Source organism: Bos taurus, chromosome 8 (assembly GCF_002263795.3).
Source record: "Bos taurus isolate L1 Dominette 01449 registration number 42190680 breed Hereford chromosome 8, ARS-UCD2.0, whole genome shotgun sequence".
Taxonomy (NCBI): Eukaryota; Metazoa; Chordata; class Mammalia; order Artiodactyla; family Bovidae; genus Bos; species Bos taurus.
The window spans coordinates 86,436,157-86,458,427 of NC_037335.1; the positions used below are offsets into that span (position 1 = coordinate 86,436,157).

General features: G+C 44.0%; 1 protein-coding gene across 4 annotated transcripts; it reads left to right on the plus strand.

Annotated features, from left to right (window-relative positions):
* Nucleotides 1–208: 208 nt before the first annotated feature.
* Nucleotides 209–14,250, plus strand: NFIL3 (nuclear factor, interleukin 3 regulated). Of its 4 annotated transcripts, XM_015472652.3 has the most exons (3): nucleotides 883–1,076; nucleotides 7,210–7,336; nucleotides 12,383–14,250. In XM_015472652.3, the coding sequence occupies exon 3, from the start codon at nucleotides 12,558–12,560 to the stop codon at nucleotides 13,944–13,946; it is 1,389 nt and encodes a 462-aa protein (XP_015328138.1). In that variant the 5' UTR covers nucleotides 883–1,076; nucleotides 7,210–7,336; nucleotides 12,383–12,557; the 3' UTR covers nucleotides 13,947–14,250. The 4 variants fall into 4 exon arrangements, with proteins under 4 accessions (XP_024851278.1, XP_015328138.1, XP_005210477.1 ...); XM_024995510.2 differs by lacking the exons at nucleotides 883–1,076; nucleotides 7,210–7,336 and adding an exon at nucleotides 209–408; XM_005210420.4 differs by lacking the exon at nucleotides 7,210–7,336.
* Nucleotides 14,251–22,271: the final 8,021 nt, after the last annotated feature.

Consider the following 22,271-nt stretch of genomic DNA (forward strand, 5'->3'; position numbering starts at 1 on the left):
TGGCAGATGGACCTCCGCCAGCTTGGTTTCCCCGTCATATTATGCAAAAACTTCGCAGCCGTCATCTTCGTCCTAATTGTGTAGTGAACGACATTTACTCGTGCGTTGCGCTTCCCCACCTAGCCAACCCCTCGCTCCCGGCCGTCGCGCTCTCAGTGGAGACGCGCGCGGAGCATTGTAACCGCTGCCTACGCAGCACCCCTGGGCTCTGATCCGCTGCCTGGCCCTCTCCCCTCGGCGGCCCGTCTGGAGTCCTGGCCGCTCGCCAGCGCCCCCAGCCTTCCCTCTCGCCCATCTCCAGGAGGAGGGGTCCTCCAGGAGTGTGCGCGGAGGAGGCGGCGGAGGTCCCTGCCACGCCCCGGCCAAAGAGGCCTGCGGCCCTCAGCCCCGGTACTCGGTCAGCAACAGGTAGCTCGGCCGGCGTTCGGGGAAACAAAACGCGCCTCGGCGAGCGAGCAAGGGTCGCTGGGCTCAGGAAGGCACCTCGGTGACCGAGAGGGTGAAGACAGCGGTGAGGGGAGCCGGACGGCGAGGCGGAGGTCTCCGGCCCCTCCCCAGGCTCGCCCCAACCGAGGCGACCTCGCCGGCCGTTGCGCAACCCTAGAGCGGGGCGCGGGGCGCGGAGCGCTGGTCCTCCCGGCACTCAGGCGACGGTGGTGACCGCGGCCGGGAAGGGACGCGGGCCGGGTGCTGCTGGAGCTGCCGGGAGGAGGAGTGGGCGGGGGCGGAGTGGGGCGGGGCCTCGGAGAGCCCGCCCCCGCCGTCTGCGGCCATTGGCGGCGGGCTGGGGGCGGGTGCGGGCGCGGCGATTGGGGCTGGGGCCGCCCGTCACGGCGGGGCTGGCGGGCGGCGACGTAGCGCCGCGCTCGGAACTGACCTACTAACACACATCTCCCGGCGCGGCCACGGCGCCCGCGGACCAGGCGCGCCGCCTGCCTCCCGCGCCGCGCCCTCACCTCCGCCTGCCGCCCCGGAGGCCCGGCCGAACCCCGGTCCCCGAACGCCGTCGGCTCGGCTCCCGGCCCCCGTTCTTTCTTCCCGCCGCCCCGACTCACCAGCCGGAGAGCAGGATCACGGTAAGCGCTCCGCCCACCGCTGGCCGGGGCCCGGCGCCCGGCTCCCCGCGGGCTCCTGAGGCGCGCGGCCGGCGGGCGCTGGGCGCGGGGCGGGCTGTGCGTGGGGCCCGGCTGTGCGCGGGGCTGGCCCGCGGCTGCGAGTGTGCGCGGGGCATTCATTACATAAACTTTTGCTGCCTTGTCAGGAGGGGACTCGCCACCTTAAGGTGGCTGCTTTGATTGCAGCGCCCTCGCTCCGGCACGTAGTCCGGGCTGGCTTGCGCTCCCCCCGCTGCTGTTGCATAATGTCTCCTGATTTCAGGAAAATTGATGTTTTGGTAGAGGAGAGCGCCGGGGAGGCTGAGCCGTCTCTTGGGGAAGGGCTGCGCTCTCTCCTTTCTGGTCCCTTCAGTGGGACTGGCAGCGGAGGAGAAAAGGGGGGCTGAGTAGTGGGGAATAGTCTTGATTTTCTCGTTGAGAAAGAGCGTCGGTAGCGTGAACGGTGACGGCATTCAGAGAATGCCTGCGCTGCGTTTGTTTGTGTCCGGGGCTGAGTCTGCACAGACGTTTTCCACCCTGTTTGTCGTCAGCGTGTTTTACCAGCGCTCGGGGAGGTTGTGGGATTTGTCCTTGCATACATTGCATAATCTGCCCACGGTGAAATACTGGCAAGGATTAAGGGTTAATGTGCGAATGTGCGCGTACGTGGGCAATGATTTGGTAATTGTAGTGCAGCGTTGGGTATTGGATCATTATTTGCGTGTATACTACGTCCCAAACGAAAAGGATGTGTCTTTTTTTTTTTAAACACTCCTACAAAACATAAAAGGAAGAATTCCTCGGGTTGTATTCTGATCTTGGATACTACCCGAGCTCGTCCCTTTGGTGTTCTGAACTATTCTTTTTAAATCTGGGACAAACCATTGTGACGTTCACCTCCCACCTTCCTAATTTTAATGCATTCCGTTCGATCAGCCCTTTTTTTTCACCTTATTGTCATTGCTTTTTCAGACACGACAAGACAGCACATAATAGTTTCCTGGAAATGTTGCATTATGTAACTGACGAATTTGCTGGCAGTGAGCATAGGAAGAGGGAGCTAATTACGTGATTTTATAATCTTGCTACAAAGAAAGTAGGACAATCTCAGCCTTTAAAATGTCACTGTAACAGTTTTTTAAAAGGATATTTTAAACAAGCAAGTAGACAACTGGGTAAGCATTGAGTTTGCTCATGTTGCCGAATGTGCGTCTTTTGCCCTAAATGAAATGTGCGTTCTTCTAAATTTAGCCCTAACTATCGCATTTTAACAATTGTGGCCTCACAGCGCTATTTCTGGTGTTTTCTCCAGGGCTGTGTGCAAATACAAGTTCAAGGCCATTTGCTGTAGTTTTAACTCCACGCCTTCCGAGAGACCTTTGATAAGATTGTATTTTTAGGAAGGCATTTCGCAGAGCCCGGTGATTTGCTGGATGCTGACTCCCATTTATCTTTTTAAAGGACACTTTAGGAAAGTGCTGTTCCCTGAGAACAGCAGGGGATGACCGAGTGTCATCTTTTGGTCTTGGCTTTTGTAAATAACAGCGAATGAGGCCACAGTATTATTTCACATTTTTTTTTTCGTCCAGACCAGATATGATTTATGGGAAACAGATATAGGTTAGTAGACTGTATTTTTTTTAATGGATGTCCCAGTTTTATTCATGTGAGAATTATATGACTATGTAATATACTCAGATTTTAAATTTATTCCTGGACTCTTATGTAGTGTGTGTGTGAATATATGTGTATGATGGTGTGTGTATGTCAGATTGTTTCCCCCTAATGTAATAGTAAAATAATTAAAGAGCAGGGTTGTGGAGGGTTTTTCAGGGGCGGGGAGAGGGCAGAGAAGGGGACAAAGATTACAGAGATTCACCTCTGGAACAAATTTATTGCCCCAAGTAATTGAAGTCGCTTTCCTAGAAGCTAATATTGCTCCAGGGCCCCAGTGTCAGACCCCCTACCTACTCAGGAGCTCGGGTTGGGAGCCCTGGGCCTGAAGGGGCCGTGTAGCGCCACCTTCCGATCGCGACCTTAGGGGTGCTCCCTTCCTCCCAGCGCGTTCCTCCCAACTGCGGCCCCTTCGGGTCTGGGGGTGTGTGGGAGGGTGTGGGGGTGGCGGGCGCGGACCTCGGTCAACGGCAGGGAGCGCCCTTGGGCGGCGCTTGGACCGGGGCTGCAAGGCGGCCTGCGCTCCTCCTTCTCGCCCCCTCCCCACATTCCTTTGTTCTGGCGCGGGGGTCTAGGCTGCACCGAGGCCCCTCTGCGCCGCCCACCCGGCGGGGGCGGGCCCGGGGGGGCGTGGCGCGGGGGGCGGGCGGGGGCCGCCGAGGGACCGTCCGCTGCCGGGGAGTGCGGTGCTCCCTAGGTTCGCTTGGGCGGAAAGAGGGAAAGGGGAAGGGAGGAGGGAGAGAGAAGAGGGCAGCTGGAGCTGGGGGATCGGAGCCGAGCGAGCTGGAGGGACCCAGGGCGAGGCCGCTCCGCGCGGAGAGGGCTGCCCGGCCCCCTGAGCGCTTCAGCGCCGCGGCCCGGGCTGCTCCAGGGGCCTGCCCCTTGCTTTTTTTGCGCGCTGAGCTCCTGAGCACCGCCGACACCTTTGTTCGAGAAGGCGTCATTGTGTGTCCTTCCGATTCTTGTAAAATGAAAAAGACCTAAGAAAACCACCAAATGTCAACAGACCACAAAAATTGGAGGTGGGGGGTGGGGGTTGCTTCAGTATTGATGATGATGACAAGGAGGACCCCAACTTGACGAGTCAAGTGTATATATATATATTTTTTGTGTGTGTTGGTAGATATATATTTTGAACACTAGTTATGTGGCTAGACTAGAGAGAACTCGAATCCCCCCGAGTTAAATATTTTAAAAAATCACAACACTTGTGTGGATGGGATACCGCTGTCCTGCTGAGTAAGACTACGGTACTTTCATCCTGGCAATAAGTCTTCTGAGACTGTGCTCATGCAATAAATCGCAGTAAATTCAGGGCAGCGTCACAGTTCTCTAAAAGCCATCAGCGAAAAGTGTATTGTTTAAAAAGTTGGCTTCTGTGGGATCAAATCCTATCCACCCCCCTCCCCCGTCCCTAATGGTTTCTTTTGAGTTTCAGGCAGGTCAGTAGCTAGGAAACAGTGAAGTGCTACCTAGGAATACAGGCTCTGGGCTCAGAAAAGCTGGGTCCCAGGCCCTAGTCTTGGGGACTGCTCTGATAGGCCTCCGAGGTAAACTGAGGGAATAAATCCTGTTTATTTAGCTGGAGAGTTGTGGGGAGCTCAGTAAATGCTTCCTGTCTAAGTGACTTAAGTGACCAGGAAGCAGGTATATGTGCGTGTGTATGTGTGTGTATTTTAATATTCATCTTTATTTTTCACTGCCTAAGTCTCTGTGCAGTAAGGGTTGAAGTTTGAACTAAGCCTATAGTTAAAGATTCTTCTTGAAATACTGTGCTTTTGTTGTTGTTGTTGTTCTAGTAATGATTAATTTTTTTCTCAAAACTATTTGCTATTTCATTCAATGGTAATTTTAGTTTGAAGGAAATTCTTGACAGGATTGCAGAACCTCATACTTCCCAAGTCATTGGGTTAATGTTCGGGGGAACTGTTTAAAGGAACAGAGAGAGGTGAGTTGATGGTAGCGTTAATTGTGTAAAAAGGGCCAAACAGCTGTCTTTTTCCAGTTCCCTTGACTTGTTTTGATGGTTTTCCTGGGCCTGGATAATCTCTGGGTCTAAAATTCCAGTCAGAGATCACAGGCTGGTTCGACCTCACAGATGAGCTATCCTGGGAGGCAGTGTGTGCATCCTTTATGGTTAAAACCCTAGGATATGCCCCATGAAACTGTCAGTGGTTGACCTATTAATGTAGAATTAAATTTCATTTGGTTTATCCTTGTAACATAGAACAATGCTTCGCTAAGAATTACAAGAGGCAAAAATTAGGCCTGGAACTAATCATAATTGTTGCCTTGATGCTGCTTATTCTTCAGAAGAGATGATGAGCTAGTACTTACTAAAATGGACCCTGCCTGTGCCAGGCACTGTGTTGACTCTTCTATTATCATCCCCATTTTAGACTTAAGAAAGTGGACCTTAGGAGAAATTGATTAGCAGTCCAGGCCAGGAACCTGAAAAATGGGTTTGTGGGGGAGGGGGGCTCTGTCTCTGTCTCTTCCCTGAGTATGAATGCAAGCTCACTGGAGTTTTTGAAACAATTTCCTTTTCTGTGTTAAAGACTTATCTTTGCTAAGTGCAATTATAACATCACTATGATGCAACAACCTGAAAATTAAAACCCTTTGTTTGGGCCCTTTCCCATGTTGAGCAATGTGCTTGACTCACCAGCTGAGTGGATATTTCTAGTTGACCTTGCTTTGGTCCATAGAGTCAGTTCCGAGATGTGAATGTGATTGCAGCATAGAATGGAAAAGGTGCAGTCATATTGCCGAGGCTTTATTTTTACCCGAGTAAAATCACACATACTTCATTATTTCCATTGTAATCCAGATGGCATTGATGCTGTTCAGAGTTGTTTATTTTTAATTTGTATTAAGGAATGAGAGCACACTTGGGATTCAATTCAAAATATGACAGAAACAATGTAATTGAAGTTTCCTTTAATATTCATTTCTTGTTTTTGTAAGGTATGCCTGTATTTCACAGGGTTAACACATTGTTTGATATCCTGTTATTTTTCTAAATTACATTTGAGTTGATTTTTATCCAGATTGGACTTGTGTGAGAATGTCGAAAGACATTGACCTTTGATCACAGACATTACATAAGAGCTTTTCAGTTTCAAAATGAAGTTATATTACCACCACCCCCAATTATCTCTCAAATTTCATTACAAATAACTTTCTTGTAGTTAAAAAAACACTGTTTCTCATATGGTTTTAATTAGAGTATGCTAGCTTGCTTTTATGATAAGAACGTTTAGTAGAGATTTACTAGATACCTTTCGTAATAATCTGTGCTTTGAGCATTCATTTTCATTGGAAGCAGAATGATGTTTATAAGCCTTTTAGTTCTCAGAACATGGTGTCTTTTATTAATTAACTTTCTAGGGATCTAAAACTGGAATTAAGTAGCCTTCAAATAAACACTAAAAATAAACATTTAAAATAATCTGTTCTACTCATGAGGCACATAGTAAATGGCATTTGTAATCGTCTGCTCACTGGGAAAGAAACTGAACAAGAAATTAAAAAGTCAAGCTGAGGAAAACTGGAATGATTCCTCAGTGTAATTAGGAACATTCACAACCTTGCCCTTTCATACCCTTTTCTCACCCAGCCCTGCGCGCACCCTGTTTTCCCCATCATTGCCACATGTTGCATGTATTCTGGCATTACTTACCTGTTGCAGAAATTTCCTATAACTGGGTTACTTCATGATTATTGGTGTCCCTTAGGATTTCAGATTAGTTGCTAGTTAATGAGAAGTTATCTTTTTGAAAGTTTCAAGAAAACAAATGGTCCCCATTTTGAAGTGACTGCAGATGTTTTTGTTGTTGTTAATGCATTAGTATTTCATCACCCCCACCCTTCCAGTTCCCCTCGCTCAAGCCTTGAAGTTGTTTGGTTGTGTTAGCATCTATGCATTTACCCCCAGCAGTCTTCAGAATATTTCCATTGAGAGCTCGCTTACAAATAGTGGACTCTTTTTATTTAAAAAAATAAAAATAAAAAGTTAGCTTATACTATACTATTTCATATTTCAATCCCGTAAATTATATCAGTGCTATAGTAAAATGCAATGTTGTCATTGTATTTATTAAGTTTAAATCTAATTTTCAAGTAGCCCTTTGTTGAGGATGAGAGAGCAAGGAATTTGAAGTATTTTCATTTATCATAAACTTTCTCTGGTTTTGACACATTCATTTACAGAAGTATCCGAATAGAAAATGTTGGTCAGTTTGTTGCTATGCTAGGATAGATTTTGGCAGAGCGTGTGAGAATCTGTTTATGTGTGTATTCATATCTTGATCAAGTATACATTTCTCTCTGACTTCAGGGTTGAAGTCTATGTTACTAGAGACAGAATTATATTATTAATGGGAGGCATTTATGAGGTTTAACGTAGTTTTCTTAATTGAAAAAAAATTTTATTTTCTAGCCTGATTAGAAGATCCTCGTGCAACTTCAGGGTGTCCCACCCCCAGATTTTATTCTCATCCAGGAAAAGAAAATAAAGCATTTTATTGAAACAATCACATCATGGATTTTACCCACAGGAAGAAAATGTAGGTTAATATTTGCTAGTATTACTAGTTTAAAGAACTGTGAATTGATTCATTAACTTTTATCTTTTTTCACTAAAATGGCACTTGTCTCAAAAATAAGCAGTTGTCTTCCTAGTGGAGAGATGTAGTTTAACATAAAAGATTTTTTTCCTTTAATGGTATCTATACTATATCTCCAAGAGTGTAAACAGCACATTCAGAGAGTAGAGGAAAAATGAGGTAATTTTGTCAAAATATTTCCAAATCATTGGGCATATCAAATAGTACTTCATCTTGTATTGACAGAATGTTAAAATCAGAGATTAGAATAGAAGCAATTTGCAGTCTCTCTCAAGAGATAATAAAATTTTTTCATAGTAGGTTTTAATGTCTAAGCTATTAGTCAGCTTTTAGATGCTTGAAACAAAATGTTTCTTTTCTTGTTTTGTAACAAGTTTAAATTGTCCACTAGTATTTCCCTGAGAGATGTGTTGGAGGCCAGGGAAGATATAGGTCTGTTACTGTAAACATAAGTCATAAGGTCCCTCCTCAAAAAGAAATTAGGACTAGAATTTGTGCTGTAAAGCTTTATTTGTTTAGAGAATTTTCTAAACCAAATTTAATCTTAATTAAAAACATTTAGGTCATCTGACTTAAGTAGAATTTTAAATCTGGGCTTACGAAACAACTCCTGCCTGTAGAAATCTCGTGATGTACTATGAAAAAGCATTAATTAGCAATGGCACGTCCGTGTTAGGTGTGGGAAAATATGTCATTGGAATGTGATGACTCCTGCTCTTAAATTTCTCTTTTTATTTGTGTTTTTAAGAAGCAGCCATATTATCTAATGGGTGTAATGAAACCAATCGTGCTGAACACACCAGCATCATAGAATTGGCATTTAGTGTCAATTACTCACCAGAAAGGAAACTAGCGGTGACTGATTTAACACAGCGTTAGTGGTGATCTGAAAACTTGAGGCAGAGGTGAAATGACTGTTAAATTAATCATAAGGGAAAACACTGGAATCTGAAATAAAGGTATTAGTTGAACATAAATACTGATGTTTTTAGAAAGCACTGCAATCCACCTTTGCATGCTCTTTAAATGTATTGTTGAAAGGCACAGATAGATTCTCTCCCCTCAACATCTCTGCCCTCTAGTGCTGCATGATCTTGGGAAAGTCCCTCAGTCTTCTGTGTTTTAACTGTACCCTATTCCCATGTTGAAAATTGATATATTTTGGGTTTGTGAAAAAAAAAATCGCAGATGACAGTGCCAACAGCTGTAACTTTTCTTTTCTTCTATTTATTTTAGCATATAGGATTGCCAGGAGATTAAAATTTTAGAGACAGATGAAAATTTAGAATGCTTTCTCAATTCATTAAATAATCACAGATATAAAACAACTCTGAGGAAGATGGAGAAAAGTTCCAGATGGTACCTTTGTTGTCTGAAAGAAGTTCTGGCCACATCTAATAGTGCTTTGCTGCCCCCAAATCACTTAGTTGCTGCTGCTGCTGCTGCTAAGTCGCTTCAGTCGTGTCCAACTCTGTGCGACCCCATAGACGGCAGCCCACCAGGCTCCCCCGTCCCTGGGATTCTCCAGGCAAGAATACTGGAGTGGGTTGCCATTTCCTTCTCCAGTGCATGAAAGTGAAAAGTGAAAATGAAGTCGCTCAGTCGTGTCCAACTCTTAGTGACCCCAGGGACTGTAGCCCACCAGGCTCCTCCATCCATGGGATTTTCCAGGCGAGAGTACTGGAGTGGGGTGCCATTGCCTTCTCCAAAATCACTTAGTAAATGGGTATATATTACACAGAAATGAGAAGAACAAAACTGAGAATCTTAGCTCTTCCACTTAACTAGCTGTGTGACACTGGGCAAGTTGCTTAACTTCTCCCAGCCTTAGTTTTCTCATCTGAAAGTGGTTATTATCATGAAGGCAGTGAAATAATGACAGGCCAGGCTCAGGGTGCCTGTTGCATAGTCCGTATTGAGTAAATGGCACCTGTAATGATTGTTTTTATTGTCACCATACCAAGAAAAAATCAGCGTGGCTAGAAACGTGATACGTACACTGACTCCCCATGTTGGCAGCGTTCCTACCACACCCGCGGATGAGTACAGTGCTCTTCTGTATTCATGAGCCTGCCTCTCACCAAAGACTAAGGGGTCCCTGATTCTTGGGAGTTTGATTCTTCCTTCCATCTTTATCGGCCCCAAGTCTGGCTCAGTGCCAGAATACAGTAGGTGCTCCATATCTGTTGCATAAGACAAGAATGAATAAGAGAAGTTCTCTCTTAATAAGTAAAACAATCTGTTTTAGAATTTATGTAATAATATCAAATTTCAAAGAATGTATCAGCAAGTTTTTGGCTACATAGCTCTCTTAGGTAAGGCAAATAAGTCTCAGTCAAATGACGAGCACCTAAGAGGTTCAGTTTGTTGCTAGGATACAAATATATTAATTTGCTCCCTGAACTAATCGGCATTCTAGTTGGGCATACAAAACAAACATGTAGGAAGATACACGTTGTACAAAATCAGCACCTCTCTCTATAGTATCTTGAACTGCTAGTAAATTCTTTTCAACACAGAAAAGTTATTTGATAAATAATATTACAGAAGATACCCTTATGTAGTATGTGATGATTTGCTGGTGGAATCATAGAGGCAGTTATTATGTGCAGATGAGGGAAGAATCCAGATTCTAGTATACCTAGTGAAATTGAAATCGGAAGATTAACTGAAAAGAAATGAGATTTTTCTGCAGGTTTTGAACATACCAAACAAAGTTATAGAGATGAAGAAGTGGACATACAGTACTTAGACACATAGAAGTGGGTTAAGAGATTTTAGAATAAGTGAGATATTTTTGTTAAACAGAAGTAGGATTATTTTCTCTATGCATGTGGCAAGGGCTGCCTGCCTGCCCTCACTCACACTAGACTCAGCGTGATTCTTTGGAACAGGAGATTGAAATCAGAGTCTTAACTCACTCAACATAGGTTTGAAATGATGAAACAGATATGAAATGATGAAAGAATGAAAAGTTTAGAAAGAGTAATACAGACAGAATGGTGGGGCATTTCAAAAGCATAACTGTAACAATTCATAGGTTAGGTGAAATGTAGAAAGAATTTAATTTTTTTCCAAGGAAAGGATAAATTTAAAAATGCATGGAACAGAAAGATGGTCAAGTGAAAAAAATACTCAGAATCATAGTGTACAAGGAAATAAATAGTAGTACCTGGGGATACAGTGGAGATTTGAAATGCATCTTGGAAAAGTTCAATATAGTTATCTTCCTGGAGTTGGAATTTTTACTCTTGCTTCAGCATTCATTTGATTTTAGTGGGGAGGACTTAACAGATTTAAGAAATACAAATTATTGACAGAAGGAAATAATCCATTCAGTAAGTAGAAGGAAAAGGAGTTTTCATGTCAGACCAAGAAATAATAAGTGCAAATATAAGAAGTAGTGTAGTTTACTAAGTGATAACTAGGAAGCTCCCTTTCTCACACCATCACGGCCTGCTGTGGCAGACTCGTTGCCTTCATTTCCCACTAAAGTATATTATCAAAGACAAACAGAAGCTCAGTATTCATAATCATTAAGTTTTGCTGAATTGCAACTCACTGTTCGTATTGGCTCAGTTTGATGGGCGAAAATGTGGCATTAAACCTTATCCTTGATGATCCTGAAATGATTACATCATTCCTTCTATTCCTTCTGGAAAAGACACAAGAAGCTGGCAGGCTTTTCCAACTGATAAAATCAAACTTCATTAGTCAATATAAAACTATGCACAAGAAAGAAAGAGGGACATGGAAACATTAACTCTTTCTAATGGGGCAGGAGAGAGTGCCATATACAGATAGTGCTGAATAAACAGTTGTTTTACCATATCGCCTTCATGAAAGTATAACCTACTGGAAAACTAGGCAGAGAAACCCTGTCCAGAAACACAGATCCTAAACTACCATGAAAAGATTGTTATTGGAGCCTAATATGGATTTATTATCTCCTGTCAGGCCAAATTCAGATTATAAATTTGTCATCAGTGGAAAAGGAAGCTAGTTGATAGTCCTGTTTTCGAGTTCTTATATTTTGTTTGAAACTAATTAGTAAAATAGAAAGAAATTCTTTCCATAATTACATGCTCTCAGTTTAAAATAATTTTAAGTTTCAAGAAGGCACTGTACTTAAAAAAAAAAATATCTCTTTGAATAGTAACCATTTGTTTTAGGCTGAAGCTACTATATCAGTGAAATCTTTTAGGACAGAATTATCAGGACCAAAAAAGGCATTGTAGATGCTACAACCTTAAGTGAATGTTTGATAAATCAATTTGAGGGAACCAGGGGTAAAAAAGCATTTTCTCATAGCACAAATGCGTCAAAGAGACAGCTTTATTGAGAAGAGTCCTTTTCAGGTGTGCTGAGTCACTTGGCAGAATGACTGTGACATAAACCACATAAGAATTAAACAACTACAACTCAGTTGTTTGTGTGACTTTTATTTTTGTTTTTGTGGAAATAAAAATCTAGCTCCATTTCTGTTTTCCATATAATTACAGAATCTGTCTACTGACATTAAAAGGGTTTACTTGGAAAAGTTCCTTTTATGAGGTGAACTGGTTTGCTTGGCAGTCATATAAATGCTATCTAAAGGTATTCAGAAGCCCCACAAGATGCAAGTACTATTTAAAAATGTACTAACCAGAGGCGATCTGTCATTTCCTTCCTGTAATGTCCTATCCCCACATGCCCCACCCCACTGTTTTTTCTCCTGAAACACAGCCGCCTTCTGTTTCTCCCCAGGGCAGATCTGTTCTTTTCTCTCGCTCCCCTGGACCACATACTCCCCTGCTGACCGTTCTCAGTGGGGACTTGTCCTTTACAACTTTACAGTATAGGTATTTGGGTACTTACTTTCTTTTCAAAGTTGTAAACTCTTTGAAGGACAGAACTATTTCCCCTCAATGCTTCGTCTAGTTTCTTGTACATAGCTGGCAATAAATATTTACCAAATAGATAACGATTTCTCTTTGTGTATTGCAGGTCATCTAGAAGACCCCTACTTTGTTCAGTGAGAGGAGTGGGAGAGATTTATTCTGGATGGTAGAACAAAAGGAAGAATATTGATGGATTTTAAACTGCAGTTTTTAAAGCACTTGAGAACACTGAGGAAATAACTTCTTCTCCTGCACTGCTCATATAGGTTAAGGTGCAGCTGATGCAGCTGAGAAAAATGCAGAGCATCAAGAAGGAGCAGGCATCTCTTGATGCTGGTACCAACGTGGACAAGATGATGGTGCTTAATTCCGCCTTGACCGAAGTCTCCGAAGACTTGACGACAGGGGAAGAACTCCTTCTCAATGAAGGAAGTGTGGGGAAAAACAAGTCTTCAGCATGTCGGAGGAAACGGGAATTCATTCCCGACGAGAAGAAGGATGCCATGTATTGGGAAAAGAGGCGGAAAAATAACGAAGCTGCCAAGAGGTCCCGGGAGAAACGTCGACTGAATGACCTGGTTTTGGAGAACAAACTCATTGCACTGGGAGAAGAAAACGCCACTTTAAAAGCTGAACTGCTTTCCCTAAAATTAAAGTTTGGTTTAATTAGCTCAACAGCCTATGCCCAGGAGATTCAGAAACTCAGTAATTCTACAGCTGTGTACTTTCAAGACTACCAGACTTCCAAATCCACTGTGAGCGCCTTTGTGGATGAGCATGAGCCCTCCATGGTGGCCAGCAGTTGCATTTCTGTCATCAAGCACTCTCCTCAGAGTTCTCTGTCTGATGTTTCAGAAGTATCCTCGCTAGAACATTCACAGGAGGGCCCTGTGCAGAATGGCTGCAGAAGCCCAGAAAGCAAGTTCCAGGTCATCAAGCAAGAGCCAATGGAACTGGAGAGCTATGCCAGGGAACCCAGAGATGACCGAGGTGCCTACCGAGGGGCCGTGTATCAGAACTACATGGGGAATTCCTTTCCCGGATACTCGCACTCTCCCCCTCTGCTGCAGGTCAACCGATCCTCCAGTAACTCTCCGAGGACATCAGAAACTGATGAAGGTGCAGTAGGAAAGTCATCCGACGGAGAAGATGAGCAGCAGGTTCCCAAGGGCCCGATCCACTCTCCCGTCGAACTTCAGCGTGTCCACGCCACGGTGGTTAAAGTTCCAGAAGTGAATTCCTCTGCCTTGCCACACAAGCTTCGGATTAAAGCCAAAGCCATGCAGATAAAAGTGGAAGCCTTCGATCATGAGTTTGATGGCACGCAAAAACTTTCCTCGCCTGTTGATATGACGTCTAAGAGACATTTCGAACTCGAGAAGCATACCACCCCCAACCTGGTACATTCTTCTCTCACTCCCTTTTCAGTCCAAGTGACTAACATTCAAGATTGGTCTCTCAAATCTGAACACTGGCATCAAAAAGAACTTAATGGCAAAACTCAGAGTAGTTTCAAAACTGGAGTGGTGGAAGTGAAAGACAGTGGTTACAAAGTCTCTGACCCAGAGAATTTGTTTCTGAAGCAGGGGATAGCAAACTTGTCTGCAGAGGTGGTCTCACTTAAAAGACTTATAGCCACACACCAAATCTCTGCTTCAGACTCTGGGTAAAATTACTACTGAACAAGCTCTGGGCCTTTAGAGATGTCATTTGCAATAGATGAGTACGTTTTGTATTAGCCTGAATTTTCACTGGACCTGTGATGTCATTTCACTGTATAACGTTCACATGTTGTCTGTTGGGTGTCTTTTTGTGCACAAATTATTATGAAGATTAGACTGTGTTATCACTCTGCCTTGTGTATAGTCAAATAGTCCATCGCAAAGACTGTATATATTGAACATTATTTTTGTTGTTCTATTATAAAGTGTGTAAGTTACCAGTTTCAATAAAGGATTGGTGACAAGCACAGAACTTTTGCTCTATTGCACTTAGTTTTATGGGAAAGAAAGCAATTTAAGTTACAAAAGTAGATACTGTATTAAGATACTCTGCATTTTACTTATTTGCAGGAGTTTTCTCCCATCTATAGTAAATGAAAGTCACTCAGTCATGTCCGACTTTGTGACCCCATGGACTGTAGCCTGCCAAGCTCCTCTGTCAATGGAATTCTCCAGGCCAGAATATTGGAGTGGGTAGCCGTTCCCTTCAGGGCATCTTCCCAACCCAGGGATCAAACCCAGGTCTTCCACACTGCAGGTGGATTCTTTACTGTCTGAGGGAAAACTAAAACATAAGTTCAACACATAATTTTCTTTTCCTAGTTTGGTCCAGGGTATGGTAAGTTTGAAAACCTTCCATAGGAGGAGAATAGAGAAAAGGGGGTGGGGAGTGCATTTTCTTGCATCTGAGCCTAGTAATTTACTAAATTACTCCCTGTTATATAGTTTTCTTTAAGGTTTCGTTTTCTATATCCTTTTTGTTTTTAAGTAGAAAAATCCAAGTTGTTTAGCATCAGCATGTCTTTAGTCATCTCTTTTAAGTATGACACATGGAAGTGAATAGTTGAGTCATTGACCCCCTTTGTTATTTAGAGGTTCTATTAAAGAGTGGATTAAAGACTAAGGATGAAGTCATTTTTATGTTATTGTAAATCTTAACAGTTCTAGGGTATAACAGTCTAGGAAATTAAGCTAGTGAAATACTGTTTTTACTTAGTTTCCAGAATTTCAAAGAACACATCAATGATCACATTTCATCATATTCAACCTGAGTATATGTAATGACTTGGCTTTTTACAGTTTGTTAATGATGACTATAAATAATAGCTCCAGTTTGGAAACTATAATATAGAAGTCCAGAAGAAAGCGTCATTCTAAGTAAACCAGTGGCAAGATCATGACTGATGGTTGGTCCAGGATCCTCAGTCGTCCCATGGAAGTAAGTGTCCTTAAATACACATTCTAAGTAAACCAGTGGCAAGATCATGACTGATGCTTGGTCCAGGATCCTCAGTTGTCCCATAGAAGTAAGTGTCCTTAAATACACATTCTAAGTAAACCAGTGGCAGGATCATGACTGATGCTTGGTCCAGGATCCTCAGTCGTCCCATGGAAGTAAGTGTCCTTAAATACAGGCAAGCGTGTCTTCTGTTGCAAGGTGGGACTGGCTTCTGGGTGGGCTGGAGGGGTGAGCGGATGTTGGTTAAGAACAGCTTTCTCCAGAGCTGTTCTCACCAAAGCCTCTGCAGAACTGCTCCCACACTGCCTTCTTTCTCATCCTAGCGATGAGAAGTATGTGTGTGTGTGCCGGGGGCATAGGGTGGGGGTCTTGAGGCTTCATAATACATGTGCAGGATGACTTAGCCCTCACTCTGTTACCCATATCTCCCAATTATAACATCCCAGTTTAGAGGGCCCCTGCCTTTTTGACTGCCTGATTTTTAGTATTTTAAACTTCCTACACTTTTATATTTTAAAAAGAGATCCTTTGAGTTAAAGGGAATGCTGGGACACACACACAGGCCATCCACTTTGTCCTTTTGGACATGGTGACCAGTTTCCTCTGAAATCTGACGCTTAGGGAATTTGTTGCCAGTCTCAGCCCTTGGACTTGTCTTTTCAGCAGTTTTTAGTGACTGGATGAGGCCCAGAGGCACACCTATATCATCTGCAAATGTTACAGGGCAGAGGAGGGTTAAGATACTGGATGGTAGTCGACATCCAAAAGTATTTCACAGCCTAGAATGGATGGAATGACTATAACAACATGAATCAAAATAGGACAGGGTGTAAAGTCAGGTTCCTGTGTTAAGTGGGAAAACAAAAGGCTGTCCAAGTTCACAACTGGGGAGAAAACAATAACTCCATATGGAAGAAAAAAAGCCCTAGTTCCCTTCAGTATGCCCAGTGCAGTGCTGGGCTGTGTCAACAGTGTCCAAAAAAAGAGACTGAGGTCCTGCTGTCCTGGGAGCATGCCTGCCAAGAGATTCAGTAGTAGACTCCCAGGGAGATTCTGCAGCCATGAAATAGAAAATATTAAGAAAACTGTTGATAAATTGCCCCCAAAAGGGATGAACCACAGACTGTGTGGTACTTACTGTAAGTGTCCAAGTGGATAATAGCAAAAAAGGTCAATCTTGAGTTGTTTTCAGAAGAATTGAAATGTGACTGTCAGATAAGGAGCAAAGCACCCTGCCCACCTGAGGCTATGTTACCTCCCCTGTGAACTGCTAACATTAGCTACTGTGGTAACTATATTGCATCTGGATGCCCCCCTCCCTAGTCATTTTGTCTTATAATTTCAAGCATCTAAGATTCTGTGGACATGAGTTTAGTGATGGACAGGCAAGACTGGCATGCTGCAGTCCATGGAGTCCCAAAGAGTTGGACATGACTGAGCGACTGAGGACATGGCTAGGATATTTAAAATGGTACTTCTTAAGCATAAAGGAGGACAACAAGGACCTACTGTATAGCACATGGAATTCTGCTCAATGTTAACATAGATGGGAGGGGAGTTTGGGGGAGAATGGATGTATGTATACGTGTGGATGAGTCCCTTCACTTTTCACCTGAAATTATCACACCGTTAATCAGCTATGTGCTATGCTTAGTCACTCAGTTGTGTCAACTCTTTGCAACCCCATGGACTGTAGCAAGCCAGGCACTGCTGTCGATGGGATTCTCTAGGCAAGATTACGGAAGTGGGTTGTCATGCTCTCCTTCAGGTGATCTTCCCAACCCAGGGACTGAACCCAGGTCTCCCATATTACAGGGGGAAGTTCTTTATCATCCAAGCCACCAGGGAAGCCCAAGAATACTGGAGTGGGTAGCCTATATCTTCCCTAGGTATCTTCCTGACCCAGGAATCGAACCGGAGTCTCCTGCATTGCAGGCGGATTCTTTACCAGCTCAGCTACCAGGGAACCACTAATTGGCTATACCGCAAAACAAAATAAAAAGCTTAAAAAAAATAAAGGCTGACATAACAATTCCAGACTCACTAGGAACCAAAGAGAGATTAAGTCAGATAACACTGTGATACTTCTGCTCTACAGTGTCAGCTGAGGAAATGCTACCGCTTCTCTGTCCCACTCACAAGGTTCAAAACAGTGATGTAAAATGTGTTTAAAGGCAAATGAATCTATGTGTGCTAAGTCGCTTCAGTCGTGTCTACCTCTTTGTGACCCTATAGACTGTAGCCTGCCAGGCTCCTCTGTCCATGGGATTCTCCGAGCAAGAATACTAGAGTGGGTTGCTATTTCCTACTCCAGGGCGATCTTCCCAATCCAGGGGATCCCAACCCAGGGATCTCATGTCTTCTGCATTGGCAGGCGGGTTTTTTACCACTGGTGCCACCTGGGAAGCCCAATAAGTCTCTAACTATACTCAAAAAGTAAGAGAGGGAAGCCCCAGAGCACCAAAATTCTTAGGAACTCCCAGAAAGATGTCTATCAGGCAGGAAGTGGCAGCCAGGAAAACACAGAAGCCCCATATCAGTCACTGGCCATGAGCAGAGAGAGGGAAGCCTGCATGGTCAGCAGTGGAACTAAGGGGGAGGCTGCAGCAGAAACGACTGGATTTCCCCTCCACCTGCCCAGGATGAGGTGAGCAAGGAGTGTGGTGGGTGGGTGGGGAGAGTCAAGACAGGCAGTGTCGCGGGGCCAATGTGTAGAACCCAGATATGCGTCCCCTGTAGCCTGCCTACAGCACACCCCTCCTGTGTTCAGCAGTATCTCATTAGTATTGTGCCCGCTTTATAAAGGAAAATACCTGGACTCTCAGAGGTTAACTTGCCAAAATTTCTCACAGCAGCCAGAACCCAGGCCCCACAGGACCAGGACAAGGCAGGCCAGGCAAGTATCATCTGACACTTTAGTTTTCCCTTAAAATAATCCAGGGAGATGAGACTAGAGTCTCTCTAATCTGCAGCAAAGAAGGGGGGAATCTAAGGAGGTGTCCAAGTTGTAAGTACCCTTTCTTTGCAAATTAGTGGAAGTGCTATGTAAGCATCTCCTTTTGAGTGAAATCATTGTTGTGTAATGACTCATTTTCATCTTCAAGGAGCGAATAGTCCCAAATAAAAACCACTAACATCTGGGTAGGTCTAAAAAACCATGTTAGATTTTTTTTTTATGGTAGCTATTGAGCTTACTTTTGAAAACTAAAAATTATTTCTCAAAAGTGAGAATCACTAGCAGCACCCGTGTGTGTGTGTGCATGTGCATTCATGCACTTCGTGGGGCAGGTGCTGGGGCTTGTTTAGGAAGTAGTACAACCACTGGAGTGACACTATGGTGTCCACAAACTACTCACACCAGGAAAATTTAAATAAGGAATACTCAAGTTTCCAGTGAAGATAGAGAAATAAAGAGAATTTAGAATTGCAGTCAGAGTTGCAGTTGAGTTGCAGTTGAAATTAGAGTTGCAGTTGAATTAGAAATGTAAACTAGGATGTCTTATGGGAGGGTGAAGTAAAATATGACTGGTTTAAAGACTTTGGCAGCATTTTCTGCAGAGCTAGCTTTTCCTGATTCTAATGAATATAAGGGAAAAAAATAATTCAAGAACTAATGGAGGTAAGTGGGAGCAGTCTTGGCAAAGGAGAGCAGGTAGCATTAGACGGTGACAAAGAACTTTACTTAAAAGTCAGGAGGGCATGCCACTGTCTCCATTGAGTCATGATGGAGATTGCCACGGCGTGATTGCTGTTGTTGAGTATTGATAGTGTTACTGGCAACAAATAGAAGTATTTCATAAAGTAAACTAAGCGAAGCAACCCAGGCAGATACCACTGCCATTTTTCATATTTTCATTTTTCCTTTTTCCATTTTGTCAGCCTTGCCACGTGAGGAGGAAAAGGTTACTTTGGGGAAAGTGCTTGAATAAAGTCCAAGGTTCTGCAAGTCAAGAATAAGACCCACTTGAAAGTGCACATGAACACAATTCTGAAGATAGGAAAGGAGAGGAAGATCATTCAGTAACAATACATGGTGATTTAACAAAAGGGAGACTAGCAGAAGCCTCAGAATGAACTGTCCTTGAAGTGAGCAGATATTTCAATGTAACAAGTTTTCCTATAAGTTATTCTGGGGCTTCTCTTGTGGCTCAGAGGTAGAGAATCTGCCTGCAATGGAAGAGATGCAGGAGCCACGGGTTTGATTCCTGAGTCAGGAAGATCCCCTGAAGAAGGAAACGCCAACCCACTCCAGCATTCTTGCCCAGGAAATCCCAAGGATGAAGGAGCCTGGCAGGCTATAGTCTGTGGAGTCGTAGAGAGTTGGATATGATTGAGCGACTAAACGACAACAACAACAAAAGACCCAGTTAATAAAAAAAATAATAATAAAGTTAATCTAATAGCTATACCAGATTTACCATGAGAAGGGACTTTTTTTTTTTTTTTTTTAGAAAATAACTTTGATGTACTACTGGGGTCACAAGGGAAGCCCTAAAAACAGTGATGTCAGCAGGTCCTGGGCACCAAAAGAAAGCGGTTGGGTTGCTTTGCAGAGAAAATGAGAGCAGAAGAGGGTGGGGTGGTTTGTGCTGTGTTCAGGAGGCTACTTTTGAAAGGATGGGGGTAAAGAGAAAAGAGGAGAGAGACAGGAGAGAGGAGGCCCAAGCAGGCCACTGATGAGTATGTGGCAAATACATTAATAACATTTCCTTCTCAAATTTTCAGTAAGTCCTACTAGGTGCTCGGCTGGTTTGTGAGTGGGTTTTTGTTTGCTGACTTTGGGTCGGCATTCGGCAGAGCAAGGCAGCTTGCCTGGGAGTAGGGGTGGGGAGGGTTGGCACCCAGAGGAAACTGAAGAATCTAGATGGGCATTTGGACCTTGACCACCCATGTAACTGAGGCTAGCAGACTACGTTAGCTGGATCTTGGGGGCTTAGAGAAGCCCTGCCCATTATTAAGTATGAATTGCCTCCAGATGCCTTTGTGCTGTGTGCTATGGAGGAAACAGCAAAAAAGGACAGTATCTCCTCTTGAGTTTTGAATTTGCTTGTGGTGGAAAGACCAAGACACTAAAAGTGGGAACAGCCAGTAGACATTACCAAGAGGTAGAATGTATGGGGGAAAGTATGCCTGCGAGAGAAGCTGAAGGGCGGACTGCAGCCATAGCAAGGACCTGGGGGACACCCCAGCAAGAAAAGAATGGGCTGCAGGGGGCGTTAGCACTTGGACCTCAGGGAAGAGCTGAGTAGCAGTGCAGGTATTCTCGACCCCTGAAGAAGTGAATTTATTTAGAAGATCGATGAGCCATGTATAAAGTAGATGGCCAGTGTGAATTTGCTGTATGATGCAGGGAGCTCACACCTGGTGCCCTCTGACAACCTGGAGGGGTGGGATGAGTGGGAGGTGGGAGGAAGATTCAGGAGGGAGGGGACATACATATACCTATGGCTGATTCATGTTAACATACGCAAGTGTATTGGTTGCTTCAGTCGTGTGTGACTGTGCAACCCTGTGAACTATACTGCCAGGCTTCTCTGTTCATGGGATTCTCCAGGCAAGAATACTGGAGCGGGTTGCGATGCTGTTCTCCAAGTGATCTTCCCAACCCAGGGATTGATCCGGTATCTCTTAGGTATCCTGCATTGGCAAATGGGATCTTTACAACTAGTGCCACCTGGGAAGCCCGTTAATATATGGCAGAAACCTTTTCTTTTTCCCAATTAATTAATTTATTTTAATTGGAGGATAATTACGTCATAATATTATGATGGTTTTTGCCACACATCAGGTATCAGCCACAGGTATACATATGTTCCCCCCAACCCCATCCTGAACTCCCCTCCCTTCTCTCTCCACCCTATTCCTCTGGGTTGTCCCAGAGCACTGGCTTTGGGTGCCCTGCTTCATGCATCAAACTTGCTCCAGTCATCTGTTTTACAAGTGGTAATGTACCTGTTTCAATGCTATTCTCTCAAATCATCCCATCCTCGTCTTCTCCCACTGAGTCCAAAAGTATTTCTTTACATGTGTCTCCTTTGCTGCCCTGCATGTAGGATTATTGCTACCATCTTTCTAAATTCCATATATATGCAGTTAATATACAGTATTTGTTTTTCTCTTTCTGACTTACTTCACTCTGTATAATAGGTTCCAGGTTCATCCACCTCATTAGAACTGATTCAAATGCATTCCATTTTATAGCTAAATAATATTCAATTGTGTGTATGTTCCACAACTTCCTTATCCATTCATATGCCAATGAACATCTAGGTTGCTTCCTTTTTAATTGGAGGATAATTGCTTTATGATACTGTATTTGGTTGATGTATGGCAGAAACCAAAAACAATATTGTAAAACAATTATCTTCCAATTAAAAATAAATAAATTTTAAAAGACAAGATTGGTAAGAAATAAAATTTAAAAGTAAGTGTAGAACCTTTTGTTGAAGGACTTTGAATTCCAGGTTTGAAAAATTACCCCTGCTTCGCTTAGGAATGGCTAGAGGAAAACACAGTCTCGGTCTCCTAACTGCCTGCTGAAAAACAAATTCAAGTGTGCGGTCAGGAGAGCAGGTGGGCAAGGGTGAAGGGAAAGATTTGCGGAAGGCCAGAATGAATCAGGGAGAGAGATTTGTGGTCAGAGCGCAAAGGGGGAACAGAAAAGGATGTTGTGAGTAGACACATGAGCAGAGGTCTCCGGAGTTTTGGGGAGGGGGGCTGGGTTGAAGTCATGTGGGGCTGGGGTGTGGGCTCATCCCAGGAGCCCCACGACAAGGCCCACTGGGCAAATGTGAGCAGACAGTGTGCGCTCTCCCGGTGCCCGGACAGCCGCTGACGCTGACCTCCACTACAGCCCTGAGCCGCCCTTGTGCCTGGCCTGGGTGCAGATTAAAAGTGACAGAGCATCTTCACGCATCCATGTTGCCAGGTTGGAAATTTCCTAAGGGTGCTCCGGAGTCACCCTCTTCCACTTACTCTTGAAGTCTGGACTCAGAGCTTCTCCCAGCAGGTACCCTAGACCTGCCCAGCTGTGC